Below are 18,171 nucleotides of genomic sequence, written 5' to 3'. Positions count from 1 at the left end.
GCATACGTTTCACGCGATTGTACCCTCTGCTACTGCTCTCCTTTGGGCTTTATATCTGGCTCTCTGTGTAGGGAATTCGTGTGCCCGGATTTGTGTTCTTACTCCTGGATGCATAGTTTCTTAAGGCCTTTGTCCTCCAGACTGCTTGCATTGAGAGTAACTGCCTCGGAACCCCTTTGTGATGTTACTGAATGTTTCCTTGGTGCATCTAAGAAGGTTTCCTGGTTTGTTTTCTTAATACCCGAAAAGTACATAGCAAGCACCTCATGCTGCAATTTCCCTATCTATTGTGAAAGAAAGGAGAGAAAGATGTGAGAAGTGAACTGTTCCAAATCTATTTTAAAATAGGACTGAGTGCATTTACACTATGGATTTGCAAACAACAAATTAATTAACTGCTTTGTATTCTGTAGGATGGGCGAAGTTTCTTCCTTTCTTTTTAATTTAAAAAAAAAGGAAGGAAGAAAGATGATCTCTGTTCTTGTTAGCATCTGCAAAGTATACAGTATGCGAACTAGGTCAAACATGGAGCTGTCTCTCAGTGTTTTGTTTGTGTTAGTTGTTATCAAACACATCTTTGTACTTAAATTAAAATAAATCAACACCATGAAGATAAAAATCACCAGCTTAAAGGCTGTGTGAACCCTGATGTTCTGAGTGCAACAAGAGCCAAATGCTGTTTGCAGAAAACCAACGAAGCACAAAATATGGCAGCATGTGTCCCTCCCTGTGTGCGTTATTATCTCTTGCACATTATCTGAGGCACCCCATCTTGCACAGTGTGTGGCTGAATAACCCCCTGCTGCTGAGTGGATTCATGCCTGCTGTTCATTTTTGAAAAGTAATTTTGTACAATTATCCTGCTAAATATTGATAGCTTTCACCACTCCAGCCACGGCTAATTAAAAAACACACTGTGTAAAATTTTAATTAGGATTCATGTCAGGGTGAAGAGTGATAAAAAGGGAAGGGAAAAAAAAAAAAAGGGGGGGGAAAAAAAGAGAGAAAAACAAAACAGGTTGGCATTTGTGGGGGGATTTTCTTTATGACCAGCAGGTTTGTTGTTGAAGCTCTTTGTATCCTGAGATTTATTTCCCCTCCCAAGTTCTCAACTCCTAATCTGGGGGTATGGAAGAAAAACGTTCCTCAGTATGAGCCTGCACTTCATACATTCCCAGTAGAATGTTTTCTACTGWGTTGGCTCCTATCCTTTCAATTGCACAATAATGATTGCAGGAAGCAGGTATTTCCTGGGGGTTGGTGGCCACTGAGCTGGGACCTTGGCCCCAAGGAAGAGAAGGCTATCATTAACTTGAACTGGTCTTTAATTCGTACTCTATATATTGGTTTTGGTTGCACCGTAAGTTAGAATTAAAGGGTAATATGTGTAAGAGAGGGAATGAACCATGATTTTAACTTACATGCCCCACTTTATTCCATTTGCTTGAAAGTGGGAGAAATGATGTAAAATCTATAGGCAGACACTTCTCATGAAGTAATGTGCAGAATTCTAGGCATTTGATCATTATGTGTCAGCTRCCTGGAAACTTTGGAAGTGTTTTCAGGCTTCTCTGATAATGTTAAAATCTAATGCATGCACGTTTCATTGAAAATGTAATAGAAAAGGAGTGAACAAGCATGTGTGTATGTTCTGATAAATAAGATGGAGGATATGAATTTGTTTCTCATGAAGACAGAGTTTGTTTCTCATCTGTGCAGTGTAGCACTGTACCAGTCAAGAACTGTGCTCTTTGGTGAACTCTGTTGTAGAGTGACTGCACTTCTCTGGACTCAGACTGATCTGATCTCAGAGGGTGTATGTGTAGCGCTCTTGCCAGCTCACCTAGCATCTGCTCTAGCTAGTGGACCTAATGGCCAGGTAGTAATTTTTCTCCTTTACATTATTTTGTCAAAAGGTTAATTCTTAAAAGCTAAAGATTGAAAATTTTTTGGTCTTCAGGATTTGGAGGATGTATCAATACATAGCTTATTACTATTATTTGAAGAATGCCAGAGTAAATAAGAAGAAATATATGTTTCTATTAACTGAGGATGTCATATTGCTACTGTTACAAATAATAAACTGCTAGAGGGAATTTTTCTTTAGTTCTGACACTTGAACAAGCCTATTAAGAACAAGTCACAAGCTATTTTGTTTTCAGCCATTCAAATCTGCCCAGTTTAGACACATTTCTTGTTTTCTTTGTGGCCATTTGAAACCACTTTGTTCTACATCTGTATGGTCATCTTGATTAAATTTTAATGTGACAGCTGGATGCATAAGTCCTGGTGAACTAACAATCAGGGATAAGGTCACCATCTGCTCATTTAGTCAAAGCTTTGTGCTTTGAAGTGCTTTTTACGTTCAATGACAGTCCCTGAATGGCTCTTACAAAGGGTCAAGTGAAAACAGGAAATCAGCAGAAGGCACCTCTCCATTGTACAGAAACTTGTTGCAGAGCTTCTTAAAATTTGGGTCAGGCAACGCAATTATTGTTTAAGATAGCCCTTTTTCAACCATCTGTACCTTGAAGCTGAGTCACAAATTTATCCTTTTTGTCAATCCATTAACATTCCTGAAGCATTCTCAGGGATGCTTTTGGCTTTTACTTTGCTTTCAGATTTTTCTCAGCTAATTATATGTCACCGATCTTCTGTACTGAACTTTTGCTCAGCTCAACAAAAATGTTTTCTTGTACTGAAAAAGATGAGTCTGCCTAGTTTTCATGGAGACCTTCCTAAAGTAGGAACAGGGACACTGTTAGGTGTTTTTAAAGAGGTCAGCCAGTTCCATCATTGCTATAGTCCCCTGCCCCTGCTTAGGAAGAGTAACAATACTATGCAGTATTTCTCCAGCAGAGCTAACTGCTTATGGCTGTACTGTTCCTTTACCTTGTCTTCACCAGTGAATGCTTCCTTATTAAAGATCAAATATATTCCTGTCCTACATGGGCTTACTGTCATCTGACATTGGTAGCATTTACATTAGGAGCATAAGTTCAGAAATTGAAGCCAAGAGAGATCAGATTTTTTTGTCTGGGCACTGAAGCCCACATCTGTTGGAAGACCTATATTGCTATTTCCTTAATACACTCTTGTCCTCATTTTCTATCTCGTTACTCTTTCATTAGGTGCACTTTCTCATTGGCTGCCTGACAGCATAACTGCGTTTCAATTGTGGATTAAGTACCTTCCACAAAATTTACTTCTTGGTAGCCTTCTGATACGTGGCTTAACTCATGTCTGAACACTATGAGCATTACTTTGCAGTTGATGTGAATGCTATGAGTTTGTTGTACCTAGACACTCCGAGATTCTTCTAATGAGTGATCTAGAGAAGCCCAAATCACTATTTAGGCTTACATGTTTAAGATGGAAGTTTTTCAGCAGCTCTCCAGTTACATTTTTAATGAAATGCTATAGAATAAAAATTAGTTTTGATCATTGCTAAATTCTACTAGCACTCTACATCTGAACTGAAAAATTCTGTCCAGGTCCCAGTCAGCTGAAGAAGCAATCCTATAAATGATATATAAATAATAATGTATAAATAATTGTTGACATGGGTTATTTGTTCCCTGCTACATAAAAGTTGAAAAGGCAGTCATATATCTGGGTAATGTCACAAGAAGACTATAGCTTTAATAAATACATGAATAAATAAATTATATCTCCAATACTAAAAAATAAATAAGATAAATTAGACTTTTTAATGGCTGATGATTGGAGGAAAACTTTCTGATTAAAGCTCAAATCTGATGAAGCATCAATCACTGCTGGTTTTGATTAAGTACCTCACTAATCTCTGTCACTTTATAATGATGATCCTGGCATGCAGAGTCTGATTGCTGCAGGAAAGTCATTTACATTAATCAAGTGAAGTAAGAAAGATTCTGATATACTTTGCTTTTCAAGAAAAGATGTTGATGTCTCATGCTGAAAGCTCATTGGACCATACAGCTTTAGAAGGAAAACCCTGAGAGAACTAGATTTAATGTTTTGCATTATAAAACCTGCCAGTATGGGCAGCCACTTCTGCTCTTGCTGGCCCACATCCAGATTTCTAAGCTTGCCATGAGCAGTTCATCAACAAGTCAAACTTAGCAGATAAGATATTTCAAATGTAAGTAGCAATTAACCTGAAATCAGTCTAACTTAATAGGTGCTAGACTTCATAACAATGAGACCTTTGCTTTTCCAACCAGACCAAAGAAACAGCAAATCTTGCCTCCTAGATATCTTCACTTTTTAATAATTTCTGGAGATTTTTTCTAACTTGGGCACGAGGAACTGAGAACATTTGCAGTAAGTTGTTAAAATAAGCCAAGTCTCAAATCTACAAATACTGTTGTCCTTATACTTCAGTTTGTGGATCTCTGGAAAAGCCTCTAGCTATCACTTCCAGGTTTCCAGAAAACACAGATCACTGCTGTAATCCCAAAATATGCGCTTCTCTGCAGCAAAAATCTCTTGGAGCTTGGATTCAAATAAGGACGCATGTGTCTTGTAACTGCTGAAAATACCAACCTTCCTAAAGAAATAAATCACAGGTGATCCCCATGGGTCCCTTTTCCATCTGTTAGTCAAACTGACTGGGTGTTTTCAGGGCTTTGTCTTGGAGCTTTGCAGAGAAAGCAGCTGAGTATAAAACTTGGTAAATGTACAGCTCATTAAGCCCAAGAGCCCATTGTAACATATCCATTCATCTACTATGTGAGAGACTTGGCCTCGTTTGCAGAAGGCCTTGAAGGCAGCTCTGCCCTGTGGCAGGAGAACAGCCTGCCAGCAGTGCCCTTGGCTCATCTGATGGAAATTGCTGCAGTGGATGCACTGGATGCAGAGTACAAGTAGGGCCTTTTAGCACATGGAGATTCAGGGTTAGGTCTGAAGGGGTTGACTGAGGTAATTCAGTACAAAGTGAAATGAAAGTAGATTCCTCTGTTCCATAAATAGAGTACTTGAAAAATTGGACTGTCCATCTGTGGGACATAGAAGAGTTAAACTGTGATGGTAACTGAAAGGAGAAAAAATAACCAGGATGTGAGTACGCAATTAATGGCTGCTGTAGTGTAATTGGAATCAATGATGTTACCTAGAAATTAATTCTGCCTGATGCTAATAAAGCTAAAAATAAAGGGCTAAAAATAATACCAAATCAAAGCTCTGGGAGCTCTGTGTCTCTCCAAGAATTTTTCTTTCTTTTAGACATGGAAGAAATAATAAAGATAGTCACAGAAAAAAAATAGCTTACCTGTAGTCCCTCTCTATCTGCAATGTGATTTTATTCACTGAGCTCAAGTAGGCTGTTTCCTGCATGGCTTTCCCTCTCCCCTAAATGCCTTGACTGTTCGGTGTCTTTTTGGAGCTTCCTTATTTCTGCAAAGGGAATCACTGCCATCTCCTGGTCAAGCAACAGAGAGTAAGAAAATCCTTCCACCCACATGTAAACTGAACCATCGTCCCACGCCATGGAAAGAGGACTTTTCAGTGGGGATCCCCATGGGTTTGGTGCAGGCCATTCCATGATTGTGATACCAGTTATTTATCTGAACATTCATCGTAGGTTGGCTGTCCGGTCCAACAGGTCCCGACTGGTCAAAATTGCACATTTGTTGCATCATTGGTATAATATGTAAATGGAGATAAGTCAATTATTTGTGCTATAAAAGCAGAAAAAAATAAGTATTCTTTTCTGAGACAAGGCCTTAGACTTCTTTAACTATATCCTTACAGATCCACAAAACCCCTTTGTGTTACGGATCCACATAAATTCAGTCCATACTTTTAGTTTTGCTTCCTGAAGTAACCATATCAGCACAGGTCATTCAAGAGCTTAAAAATCTGGCTAATGGTGTGGCTGGATGCCATCAGTCTTCTCAATTAGTCCTATAGGTTCAATAAATGYCTTATATTTTCTTTACTATTTAAGAAATACCCCTGTGACTGCAGGGGAAGGGACAAAACTATTTTCTTTCATTTATTTGGAACAATTGTTTCCATAAGGCCTTTATGTCTCTTCTAAAAATCTAATCTCCAATATGACTATATTTCCTGTGATCTTTCTTAATCATAAAATTCTGGCTTATTTTTCAGTCAGCCTAAATATTTGTTTACCCAAATACCAGTTTGGAATATCATTTCTTAATTTTTATCTTCCAATAACTTGCCTTTGTAGTGCCCTCTGAGTTTCGAGCCAGAAATAGATTAGTATTATATAAAGGCTGCACTTCTAAATTGTATCTTGTGTATTTGGAAAAGCCTAATGAGAAAGGAGGCAAAGTTGGATCTTACCAGTACAGCATTTGGAACTTTGTCTCTTGTTTTACAAGAAAGAAACCGTTCTTAATCAATTTGACCAGCGGCTTGCAGACATTTAGATGCATTGTGTGTTTGTTGACATCCTTTACTTTCAGGATAAATGATTTTGTGTATAATGGTTTTGGTCTTTTTACTTCTTGAAGAGCAGAGATTATTTTATGGCATTATTTCTCATACTCTGTAGGCCTCTGCTCCCATTAACTGTTTCTAGTAAATTATCTCAGAGCATTTTGCTATGCCCAAAGATGCATGTCTGTGTCACATGTATTAGCCAAATGTTTCAAAAAAACCCGTGCAGCAGAACAGATAACTGCAAAAGGCTTCTCATCAGGAAATAATTTAGAAGTATCTAAATTTTGCGGCTTTTTAATTTTCTTCAGTAGATATTCAAGATTAACTCAGATTAAGATTTTGACCTTTGATACAAAGTCTAATAACAGCAGACAGCCAAGCAGGAATGGTGGCAGATTTAATCATGGATTTTTTCTGCATTCAGCAGGCTAGAGGGCACTCATTTCAGAGACTCATAAGATTATTCTTTCCTGTGAAATCCTCTTGCTGCTTTCTGGTTCACTGACAGCATCTGAAAATGTGTTCTGATCAGATGTGGTACCACTAACAAAGGAATTCTCTGGCCTTCGTAAGTAATGGAAATTGCAAGAGATTTCACGTCTAACCTGGTAACTGATCTTTAAACTCACTGTAAAAACCACTTGCCAATCTTCCTAAGCTGTGGTCAGTGAAAGGTTGCACTGTTTTCCTGTTCCTCTCCTACAATGCTTGCTTCTCTTAATCGAAGAGCAAAACCCAGTGAACACAAGGGATCGTTTTCATCGTAATAGTTTTCATGTTTAAAACCTGAAACCTTCAGGTTTTACTGTCAAGCCTATCCTTTTCTATATCTCTTAACAGTACATAACCATGATATTTAGTAGGGTTCACAGGGTTCCCTTCTTCTGAAAAAGAAATCATTATTAACTTCTCACAGGGTCCTTCATCTTGCTGAACCCCCTCATTTCCTTGTCTCCTTTCAGCTTTCCCTCCCTGAGGTTTAGAGGTGAACGCTGTGATCACTCCACAAGAGATAATGGATGTTCTCCATTTCATTTTCCTTTGGAGGAGGAGCCGACAGAGCTGCCAGGGTGGTACCCATCTGTGCAGCTCCAGCCCAGCTCGGTCTAGCACAAAGTCAGCCCCCATTTACCCAACAGCCTTCAAGGAGCGGAGGATAAAGGGATTCCCTTTGCACTGGGGCAGATGAGCGTGCTGGCACGAGCTGTTTGTTCCGCTGCCCCAGAGAGGCCACAAAGCCCTGGCAATGGCAATGGCAATGGCAATGGCCTTGGCTGCCAGCCTTGTGCACAGAAATGCTACTACCTGTGGCTGTACCCTTTCCTGCCATCAGGAAAATCCTTGCTTAAGTATGTTTGTGGCCAGAGTTCCAGAAAGGTGAATACTGGGTTTTTCCTGACGTTTCTCAAAGTGAAATGACACCCGTGGTGAATGCAGTAGAGCGGTTCATTTCTCCCGAGAGGACGGCGTGCTTGCCCTGCTCTGCACTCTGTGCTTTCCTCCCGCACCTTGCAGTGATTCCCTGGAGCCCGCTGTCAGCTGATTCAGCTTGCTAACTGAGCAGAAAGCCCGCCAGCAAAAGAATGAAGAGATTGTTGCTGAGTTAGCAAGTTGAATCAGTTGAGAGCAAAGTGCAATGAATACCAAAGCTGGCCCAGGACACGGCAGAACTGCAAGGCTGCAGTGGTTCCCTCCCGCTGCAGCTCTGCCTCTCTGCGTGCAGGGTACCTTACATTTAAGCATGCATGACTGCTCTGCCAAGCGGTAGCAACATCAAAGGAAGATTGTTTGAAATTAAATGAAGGGAAATCTGTTGGTTTCTGTCTAGGGAAAGACTAAATAAGAGAGAAGGATTTCCATGTTGCCAGGTGTATCAATCACATGGGTGTCCTATGTATAAACTACTGATGTTTTGTGGCTCTGCAAAGACAGTAATTTATTAAAAATCCCTTCAATTTAAGACAACATTGTGAAGAAACTATAAATAGAAAAAAAACCCAAATAATTATTTTACAATCTGACATATTTTCATCTTTGTTCTACAGCATCCCACATTAAATCATGTTGTAGCACTTACTGCAGGACTGAAGCAGCTGTATATAGGATTATCTGAATAAAAAAACCTCTTCTTGCTGCAAAAAACTCTTCTTGTATGGCACAGGGCATATTGCTTGTGTGCAGATTCTCAAGGTGGTTCAAAAGGATTTCATGCCTAAACTAATATAAAGTCTTGTAGTATTTAAGACTCGGGGCATCATGGAATTTATAAGGTTTTCAGCTATGGCTTCTTTTCTGTTCCTATCCATTCTGGTTTCTTTTTGATTGTCACCAAATGCTGAACTAATGATTCCAGGGAACAGTCCAGAGAAAGTCTCAAAGGTTTTCGAAAGCTTGGGTATCAAATTTAAAACCTGACTTTGTACCTCCAGCACCTATGTATTTTGTATGACCAATACTCTGCAGTTGCTGGTACTTAATTTCTTGCCATTTTACTACTGCAACATTCTTCTACAGTTTTTTCAATTGCTGTTGGAATTTGTTATCCTAAATGACTTTTTTTTTTTTTCCCACAAGACCATTTATCCTATTTATCAGATCACTGGTGAACAAGTCCTTGCACATCCCAAGAGGGAAAATTTTCCTGTGTGAAAATTAGTGTTTGTTTCTTGTCACTCCACAATTTTAATTCAGTCATTTCAATAGAATCACATCATGTTCTCAGTTGCCATCTGTACAGAGGTGAAAAGCTCCCTTACCTTATAGACCATTGCTTAAAAAATTGAAAAGTTTTGTTGAGTTTGAGTTATATGCTCAAACGTGTTGGTTGTTGCTGGTGTGCAATGATTCCACTGAATTTATGGAATCTGCCCCAGAGTAGGCAGAAGGCTCAAGTTTTGTTATTTCTTGCAGCAAGATACGCTGTGTTGCACCAGTTATAAAATTGCTTATTATTTCAGAAAACTATAATAAACTCCCTGAGAAATAAAACAGAACTGAGTTCACATGGAATCAGAGATGAACAATGCATCCTTGCCAAATAACTCTGTAAGCACTGCATTCATGTGATAGCCACAGTAACTTTCATGAGATAATTTGCAGATAAATTCCATCAAAAAAACAAGTATTCAAGCACCTCTAATAATGTGGATCTTATTTTTGCACATTAAAATTGTGATAAAGCCATACTAATTATTTTCATATCTCAAGATGAAAATATGTCACTCATGTAATTATGTAAGTAATTTAAAGCTGGTTAAATAATATGGATTCTGTCCTCATTGCCTTCAAAGGGCTTATAACCAAATTTAATTTTAAGCAGGATCAAGAAAATAATTATTTGATTCAAACATTAATTAATAATTTGAATCCTAATTCATTTAAAATAAACCCAGACCTTTTTTTGCAGACTCTGCAGAGCATTAACTGACATTTTACAAAATGAGTCATTATTTTGGCAAGGAGAAGTATTTTTCAAACAGTGAATCATGACAACCAGAAGGGGTTGTTAAAGGGCTCCAAGGGAGTTTTGGCAGCTCTATTTAGCAGCAGTGAAAGCAGCCCTATTTAGCAGCAGTTTGGCTGCTCCAGAATGACTGGAAAAGTCGTGGTAACTCTTTGCTCTTCACAGCAGCCACTGCTCTCTGCTTTCACTACTGGCAGTGGCAGAGAAAGCTGAAGAAAGAGGGTCCTAAAGCAAAGGAAGAGCTTTATTGAGACATGCTGGAACAGCATAAAGAATAGTTTAGGTCAGTTTAGAAGTGTAAGTTTTGGGAAGTTTATTGCTTTTTTTCTAATTCAGTTTGAAATGGAGAGTCTGAGCAACGTGCTCAGGATTGGACCCAGAGCCTTACAACAGTAGGGTTGGTTTTGTTGGGSGTTTCTGTCCAGACTCTCTGTACCTGCTAACCTCCCTTCTCAGGAACTGGGGGAATCACAAGGCACTGCAACAGCAGGACAGACTTCTGTATGTAAATTCCTTTGGTGAAGAACTACCTTTCAAGTACAAGATAAGTAACTTCAAGAATTTAATGCATTGGCTGACTGGCTCCATAGGACATGTTAAAAAAAACTGCATTGATACAGCAATAATTTTTCTGAGAGTAGATTTTAAGCCCTGATGAGATTATTATAATCATCACATACCATTACTGACTAATGCCACCCATAGGTTTTACCCCTTTTTTTTGCAGCTAATTCAGTCACTGAGTTTTGCTCACTCAAATAATATGCTTTGTAAACCCAAGGGTGATCAGAATTACACCTATGGGTGCGTACTGTCATTTTATTAACTTTTCGCAATGTTTACAAGTTCAGTTTACATTTTCTACACTGACCAGTTTCACGTTTCTCACCTTTTAGCTCCTCAGAGAATCCATGATAATCAGAAGTTGAAGTTTGCATGATCTCCTGCTGCACCAGGCACTGCTTCAGCCTTTACAACCTGCTATGTACAAGCTACTTCATTTTTTTGTCAGAGCCTGATGGAGGAAAAGCTTTCAGACAATATTTATCCCTGATCACTTCTACCCCTTTTTCTCCTTCAGGCTGTATTTATGTTCAGATTGAACTGTCTTTACCTTTCTCATTATCATTTTCTTACAAAGGCATCTGTTTTCCTCAACACCTAGCTACTGCATTTTCACTTAATTATTTGGCCTCAGCAGAGAGGTTTGAATATTTCTCCATCATAATTGACCGCTTGTCTCCTAGTGTAGGCTGAGCTTTCATGATTCTATCAAATTGCTTCTGCGTCATCTTGTGAAATGGTCCTTTAACTACCAATTAACAAGAAATAACAGCAAAATATTTTGTTCAGTCTTCAAGTGCATGAGCTAACATTTTTACTGGAACATTTAGGCCCACTCATTTCATCCCCTTCAGCGCTGGAAGTCCTTCAGCATTTTTCTGTGTGTGTACCAGGATCCCCCGCAAGATTAGTGTCTCCCAAATCAGCATCACCTCAGCCTGCTAATATCTGTGATTCAGTGGTTAATGAAAATTTTTAGCAAATTCAGTAATAAGACACATACATAAGAAATTCCACTCACAGCTGCCACCCAGCCCCATATACCTCATCACCAAGCTGCTATAGTTACCATGTTCTACATCCTGACCATTTTCCACATTTCCCATACTTCCATTGTATCAGATGTTCTAAATCTACAAAACATGGACTTGTTCTGTTGTGCCAGGCTTGATTCTTACTTCACTTTTAGTCCTGGAAATTCTGCAGACCTAATATCTATTTGCTTGCAGATTGGTTTGTGCATTGCCCTCTTCTTTTTCCACTTGAGTCTGTTCTTTCCCAGCACAGGATTCAAACCCCACAATTTTACAGGATTAAACCAGATTTTCTTTTCTACCTTAACAGGAGCCTGTGATCTCTCCCCCACAGCTTTAGGGGACTGCACAAACAGGAAGAGTTCAGCTCTACACTGCCAGCTTGAGCTGAATTCAAACCCAGCTTTCCCCTTACCATTTAAACTTCTGACTCCTCCCCTCACCATGCAAGTGTACCAGAACTTGATATACTGCTTACCAGAATGCAGGGCTAAGAACTAAAGGGTGTAACAGAAAATAAGCTCATACTTTCTTTCCTTGTAAGATAAACCAACTTTTAATAATAAAAACTTCTATCAGGTTTTCAGTGAGAATAACATACACATTTCAGTGTAAACCAGTGCACAGTGTAAATGCCCCTGGATAGCGCAGGCTGCAGCAGGGAGCACAGCTGATAGGGACACCTGATGGGTTCTTTTTTACTTTCGGGACTTCCTATTCCTTAGTTCTTACAGTACTAAGTACATTTTATATTGAGGATTCAGTGCAGAAACATCCATTTCTTCTTCAAATACCAAATGGTAAGAGTAACTTCTCCAAAATTAACAAAAAGCACATTGAAATAGTGATCTGCTTGTCTGGCTGCAGTCCAGAACCGACACCTAGCACCAAATCCTTGTATCCCACAGCTGGCAATCCAGGGGCTATTCTTGTTCCCTTTAACAAGTTGCTCTAGGTCAGAGGAAACAGATAAAAGTAAGAAATTTTTTAAAACAGACAACAACACAAATAAAACCCCCCAAACCTTTATTTGCTAAAATGTACATTACTGCAAAGCACTCCTGGCTCTCCTGACTGCAGCTGGTTTAAAGGAGGCTGTGGAGAAACAGAGCAAAGGGGAACTTTCCTGTACACCTGCTAGGTTAGGGAGGGTTGGTCATGTTAAGGCACTCACTCCAAAAGAACATTATTTCTGTCCTGAGACTGCTGACATGCTTTGATTAGTTTCAGCCAGTAATTTGGAAAAAATTACAGTGCTTAGGGTAATACTGACAGAATGGAGAACGATTTTCAAACAAGAAAAAATAAAGCACATTATATATACAGTTCCTTTTTTTCTTTTAACTTAAAAGCATCCCTAATACATCTTAACGACTGTATTAAAGACTGCTTAAATATTGAAGGTTTTAAATAATGTAGATTTCTTTCAGTAAACTGGGAGTAGCTGTGAAACTGCCAGCATATTGGTCCCATTTAAAACAATATAATTTTTATTTTAATCTTGTATATATAATAACATGATCGAAAACAAATATTATTCCACTCCACATAAATAAGTATAGTTCTTCTGATCTGTTTTAAAAACTACATCTGTTCAAATAATCAGATTGTAAGACTGTATTTTTTTCTTTGTAAAGTTTTCCTAAAAATCCTACACTGCTCTTCACTAGCATTGTATTCCGGAGTACATAATCACAGGGCATTAGTAAAAAGAGTTAATCAAAAACTTGAAAGCTACAGTAAGTAAAATGAAGTAATGGTAAGTATTATGAAATGCATATTCTGCAGCATAGAGAGATTCTCTCACTGGGCTGAACTGGAAAATTATTCCAGAAGAAATTCTTTATGTTCCTATTTGAAAAAAAACATAGATTGTGCTGTTCTTTGCTGAAAAGTGCAGGTCAGTTTATGAAAAAGAGGCGTTTATGGAGGCTACTGCTAAAGAGCATTGACCAAAATCCTGCTGGCAGTTAAATGGATGCCAGGTGCAATACAGGGAGAGAGGAATGTGTCCATCAGGATTTTCTGAACTACGAAGTTATCTTGCAGTCCACAACTTGCAGGTGGTTGCACAAACAAGTCACCAATAAAACCACACGTTCCTGAAGAATAACAGTCCTTGTCCAGGCAACTGGCAAATGGCAGCAGCATCCATTCTTGCCTGTGGTATCTGTTTCAAGAATTTCTTCAAGAAGTCAAAGAAAGACACGAATCCCCCATGGGCTGCAGGAGTTCAAAGGCAGATTTCTGGTGCCCTCTCCTCCCGAGCACAGGAGCACCATTGGGTCCAGCGGTGGCTCCTGGGCCAGGGCTCTCAGAGCCCTGTGGGGCTCCTGGGGCTGCCAGGAGGGGCCTCTCCCTTCTAGAAATCCCCATCTGCAGGCGGCTGGCACAACCTGTAGAGTCTTTAGTGCAGATGAAGAGTAGGGAATTAAAGATCATACAGATAATAACAAAATTACTGGAACAGTATATGAGAGTCAGCAGCTCCTTTGTCATTCTGCAAGCTGTAGAGGTAACGACATTCAAGATCTCTATTTTTAATTTTAGTAACTACAAATTTGGAAGCGTCACTAGCCATTTGTTAACTGAAGTATTTACAATCATTGTTTACAATATTATTTGAGACTCCCCATTACTTCCTCTTAATTTTGGCTCAGTTTGGGTCTTCGACAGTCCCTTCTCTCTTATTCTCTTTCCTTCAGTTTTAAACCCAGTTCAGCATTTTTCCCCAATCAAAGAAATTCCCCTCTCCCCCATCCCAGGATACCAAACACATAAAAGAACATATCTGCTTGCTGACATGGTTGAACAAATCTTAAAATCAATAATCATCTTTTCATCGACATTTTTTTACTCACAAGATTATAAAATGGAGTGGTTAAACCTAAGTGCATGTTGACTTGCCATTCATGTGTAACTTTGTGACCCTTTTCTTGGCTTTTTCTTCTTTAAATCTGAATAAACTCAAGTCTTTTATAACTTACCTTTCAAGACAGCTACAACAGATTTGTGCTAAGATATATAATCCTGGGAGTTAATATTAATTCACCAGATTGCCTTTTAACTTTGCTCAGTTATAATTCACATTAGAAGGAACACAAATATCTGAGCTTTATTGCCCTGAAATAATCCAAGTAAAAAATTCTGGAATTTATCATTGTGATTCAGAGTGTATTCAAAAAAAAAAGGAAAAAAGGCCTCATCTCGTGATTTGCTTTTTAAGTTGTTACATTTTGAACATAACATGCTGTTATGGCCATAACAATTGAGCCAAAGTAACATATGGCCATTAATAAGGTATAATAACCACACTGCCAAATCACTGATGGATGGCACCTGGGCCATGGTACAGGAGCCAACACCATTGTTTTATTTGTTTTTGAAATAGCAATTACAACCCAACAGAAGGATAAGGTTCTAAATGTAAAATTCTACTCTCTTAAACATCTCTGAGGAAACAAACCAAGACTGTTAGAGGAAGCATCATCGCAGTCTCTAAAATTTAAAATCATTTTCTATAAAGATTTTGAGGAGTGGATAGGAGAGAAAAATGAATAATGGAAAGAGGTGCTAATTTAGACTAACTCAGAGATCTTAATGGGTGAATAAGRTATCAGTGTTTAAGGAGTCTTCTTGACATTGAACCATTGTACTCTCTGGAGGACTCTAGCACTAACAAACACACTTGTTCTGTCTGAAGACATGGCATCGAATTTGCTGGACCTTTCCTGAGGCTGATTGTTGTGGGCCAGAACTATTTTGCCTTCATGTAAGCAATGCCATTATTGCAGAATCAGAAGTTTCACTGGTTTTTGTACAGATAGACTCTATATATATTGACATCTAAACCACGAATTTTTATTGCCATTGTGGGAAAATGCTGTGTTACAGTTTATTAAAGAACATTCTTTTCTCTCTGAGAGACAAAATTGGAAGAAACTGATCCAAGTTACTATTCTTAAAAGTATTATTCTCCTGCAGAAACATCTCTGTCTCCCATTAAATGCAGTAGGATTCACAAACATACAATGCTTTTCAAAGCTGTCTTCTAGTCAAATATAACCCTGGGCAACTGAGGTTCCTTAGGGCTGCATTACAGTGTGGTTACTCTGACTTGAAGTGCTTGCTCTTAAACCTGCTCTGCCAGAACGAAACCATCAGACTCTTGTAAGCATACTACTGTATTATCTTTGCCTATCTGCAGTCAAATTTGCTGTTCAGGAATGTTTCTTTCTAAGCGTTCCAGAGATGACTGTCCATCACTAGCTTTGCCAACTGATAGAAACAGTTCAAGAAAGATCGGCTGTGTTTGATTCAGAAAATGCAGAAACCTTTGAAGCTGGTGATCTGTAAATTGTAAGCAGCAAAGCTGATTAATCTACAGTACTTAGTTTAGTACAGGGAGAAAAAAGAATTTTTTTCTTTTTTTCCAGTATTGCTACTAAGATCATCTTTGGTTATAGCAGGATCTCCACAACTGTTACACAAACATAAAACCAGCACTCAGAGAAAATGCATAATACATAATAACCTACCGAGGTGCACACTGTGGCATTTGGTCCATTACTTTCAGATTCTTGGCAGAGATTTCAACCCTTGGTCCCTATGGGAACAGAAATTTATGGTACTGACAGGAATGATAAAACAAATGATCCTTAGGGAAAAATATTATAATGGGAATATGGTTCCTCTTTGAGTATCCATTAACTTCTTCTAGAAGATTTGGAATCCATTGGGTGGATACATAAATCATCTGTGTTTACTTGAAAGATAAATTAGTTCCAAAGCACTTTACAAGCACTGCTGTCTAGCACTGGGTAATTTCACGTTGTGATTGAGATTTGGGTTTTTTCTATATAGAAATTGTCTTAAATGTGCTGCACAGTCTTTCTTTTCTAACATCAAGGCGCACAATGTACACTGAGGCAGAGATTTTAACTGCTGTAGGGGCTGTACATGCAAAAGTTAACTTGCTCCTGGTGTAGCTATTCAGCTATTAGTAGGAGTTTGGATATGTAGGTTTGTAGTGCATAAAATACAGTGCAACACCAAAATAAACTGATGTTTGCATGATGCTGTTACTGGAATGGAGATGGTGGCATGCAGCAGCCAGAATCTCACCTGCTTTCGCATGATGTCTGTAGCTTGCATGATGCACTTGGGCAGGAGTCCGTGGCTGCGAGCCAGCACGGCTGCTTGCTCCAGGGAGACACTCAGTGTACTCCTGCATCAGGGAACAAGAGGTAGCAAATCACAGACCATCTTTTAAAAACTATAAATAGGTATATGCAGGACACTTACCTGCTAAGTATTACTGCTGGTAGCTATTCACTTTTATTTACTTTTTTAGTTTTTTCTACATACAAAACTATTACATGACCTCAGTCTTGCTTTTCCAGTCTTGTTGCACATGCATACTGCAATTGTTTGTGTCTCCAGCATTATGACTACAAGTCTATGAGTCACTGCTCTTCTGCACTGATTAATTTTAAATGGATTCACAAATTAATCTTCACTTTTCAGACACTGGCAGAACAGTGGTGTGTTTCAAAATCAATATGTGTACACACCAAGACTCTAAACCTATTTTGAGCAACTTCCTACATTTTCAGTATGCGACTGAAGACAATGCTGACTACAAGCTCTGTGCAATGAGATCACTTGATCAGTTGGCATCGGTCGATGCACTGAAACACAGAAACTTTTGGGTCAATACTATTTATTAACCAAAGTATTAAAAGTTACAACCTACCCTGAAGTAAAGATGTCAGCAGATTTAGCGCCCTATTACATTCCCTCAAAATTTAGCTTCATTTGCTTTGAATAGGATCACATCTCTAGAAAGGACCGAGGTTCTTCTGACAGCAATAGYGGCCAGGTTTAACCCTCACCTCTGCATTCCGGTGGCGCACATGGTGATCTGACAGGCTCCCAGCCGGTAGCAGAGCTCAGAGGATATGGGCAGCAGGCCAGCTCCTGATGTGGCACTGCTGGAACATCCTGACTGCACTGCTTTTGTACTAATGAAAGACTTCATCAGCCTGCAAAGCTCATCCATTGCATTGATAGGGCGAATAAGCTAAACAAAGCAATACAAAACCAATCAGTAGCATATTAACACCTTCAACTTCTAAAGGTATTTACAAATCTTTATCCTATGTCCAAGCACAGTATTCTACACCAGAGTAACTACTATTCAGAATATATATGAACTTTTGAGGTGGCAAAATAAAATTACTTAGGCTTGGGACAATTTTTTATCACAAATCACATAGACTGTTTATTATGGATATTATAACTGCAAAGACCGTCTCTGGCTTTGTTTTCCCTGCAGTAGCATTTTTATGCTTTACATGCACATATCCAGGTATCACCTGCCCAGTCAGACAGACTGCCTACACGTGAGATGCTGGGCAGCACTATTTTCTTGTATTCTCTGCAACTGTGAACGAAGGGTAACTTGCAACTTGTTCAACTTGCAAAGTGTAACTTGCAAATTGTTTGCTTGTTTGTTTGTTTTCTTGCATCTGTAGGAGAAGAAAATGAGCCCATTCTGTCTGGCATCAGACACGTGTTTGGGGCAAGGGCAAGCAGGGGCACACAGTCTCCTCAGTGTTGTAGTGAAGGGGGTTTGTGTCTATCCAGGTTCTGCACATTTTCGTCTCAATGAAAGAACCAAAGCCAAGCTGCAGAGAAATTCACATCATCCCTTTAAGG

At 39.0% G+C, this 18,171-nt stretch overlaps 1 protein-coding gene across 1 annotated transcript in view; it reads right to left on the bottom strand.

Moving 5' to 3' along the window:
* Window positions 1-10,674: 10,674 nt before the first annotated feature.
* The window catches only part of PREX1 (phosphatidylinositol-3,4,5-trisphosphate dependent Rac exchange factor 1), a gene marked incomplete at its 5' end in the record, with an annotated part of 62,366 nt that continues 54,869 nt past the window's right edge, over window positions 10,675-18,171 (bottom strand). Inside the window, 4 exons of the mRNA XM_057385338.1 lie at window positions 10,675-13,856; window positions 15,990-16,057; window positions 16,576-16,678; window positions 17,346-17,533. Of these exons, the coding sequence (XP_057241321.1) occupies window positions 13,814-13,856; window positions 15,990-16,057; window positions 16,576-16,678; window positions 17,346-17,533 (402 nt within the window). The remainder of the gene's footprint in view (window positions 13,857-15,989; window positions 16,058-16,575; window positions 16,679-17,345; window positions 17,534-18,171) is intronic.

Source organism: Malurus melanocephalus, unplaced genomic scaffold (assembly GCF_030028575.1).
Source record: "Malurus melanocephalus ecotype Western Australia unplaced genomic scaffold, MMel_1.1 scaffold_815, whole genome shotgun sequence".
Taxonomy (NCBI): domain Eukaryota; kingdom Metazoa; phylum Chordata; class Aves; order Passeriformes; family Maluridae; genus Malurus; species Malurus melanocephalus.
The sequence above is the reverse complement of the archived record's forward strand: the minus strand, read 5'-3'. Positions and strand labels throughout refer to the sequence as shown.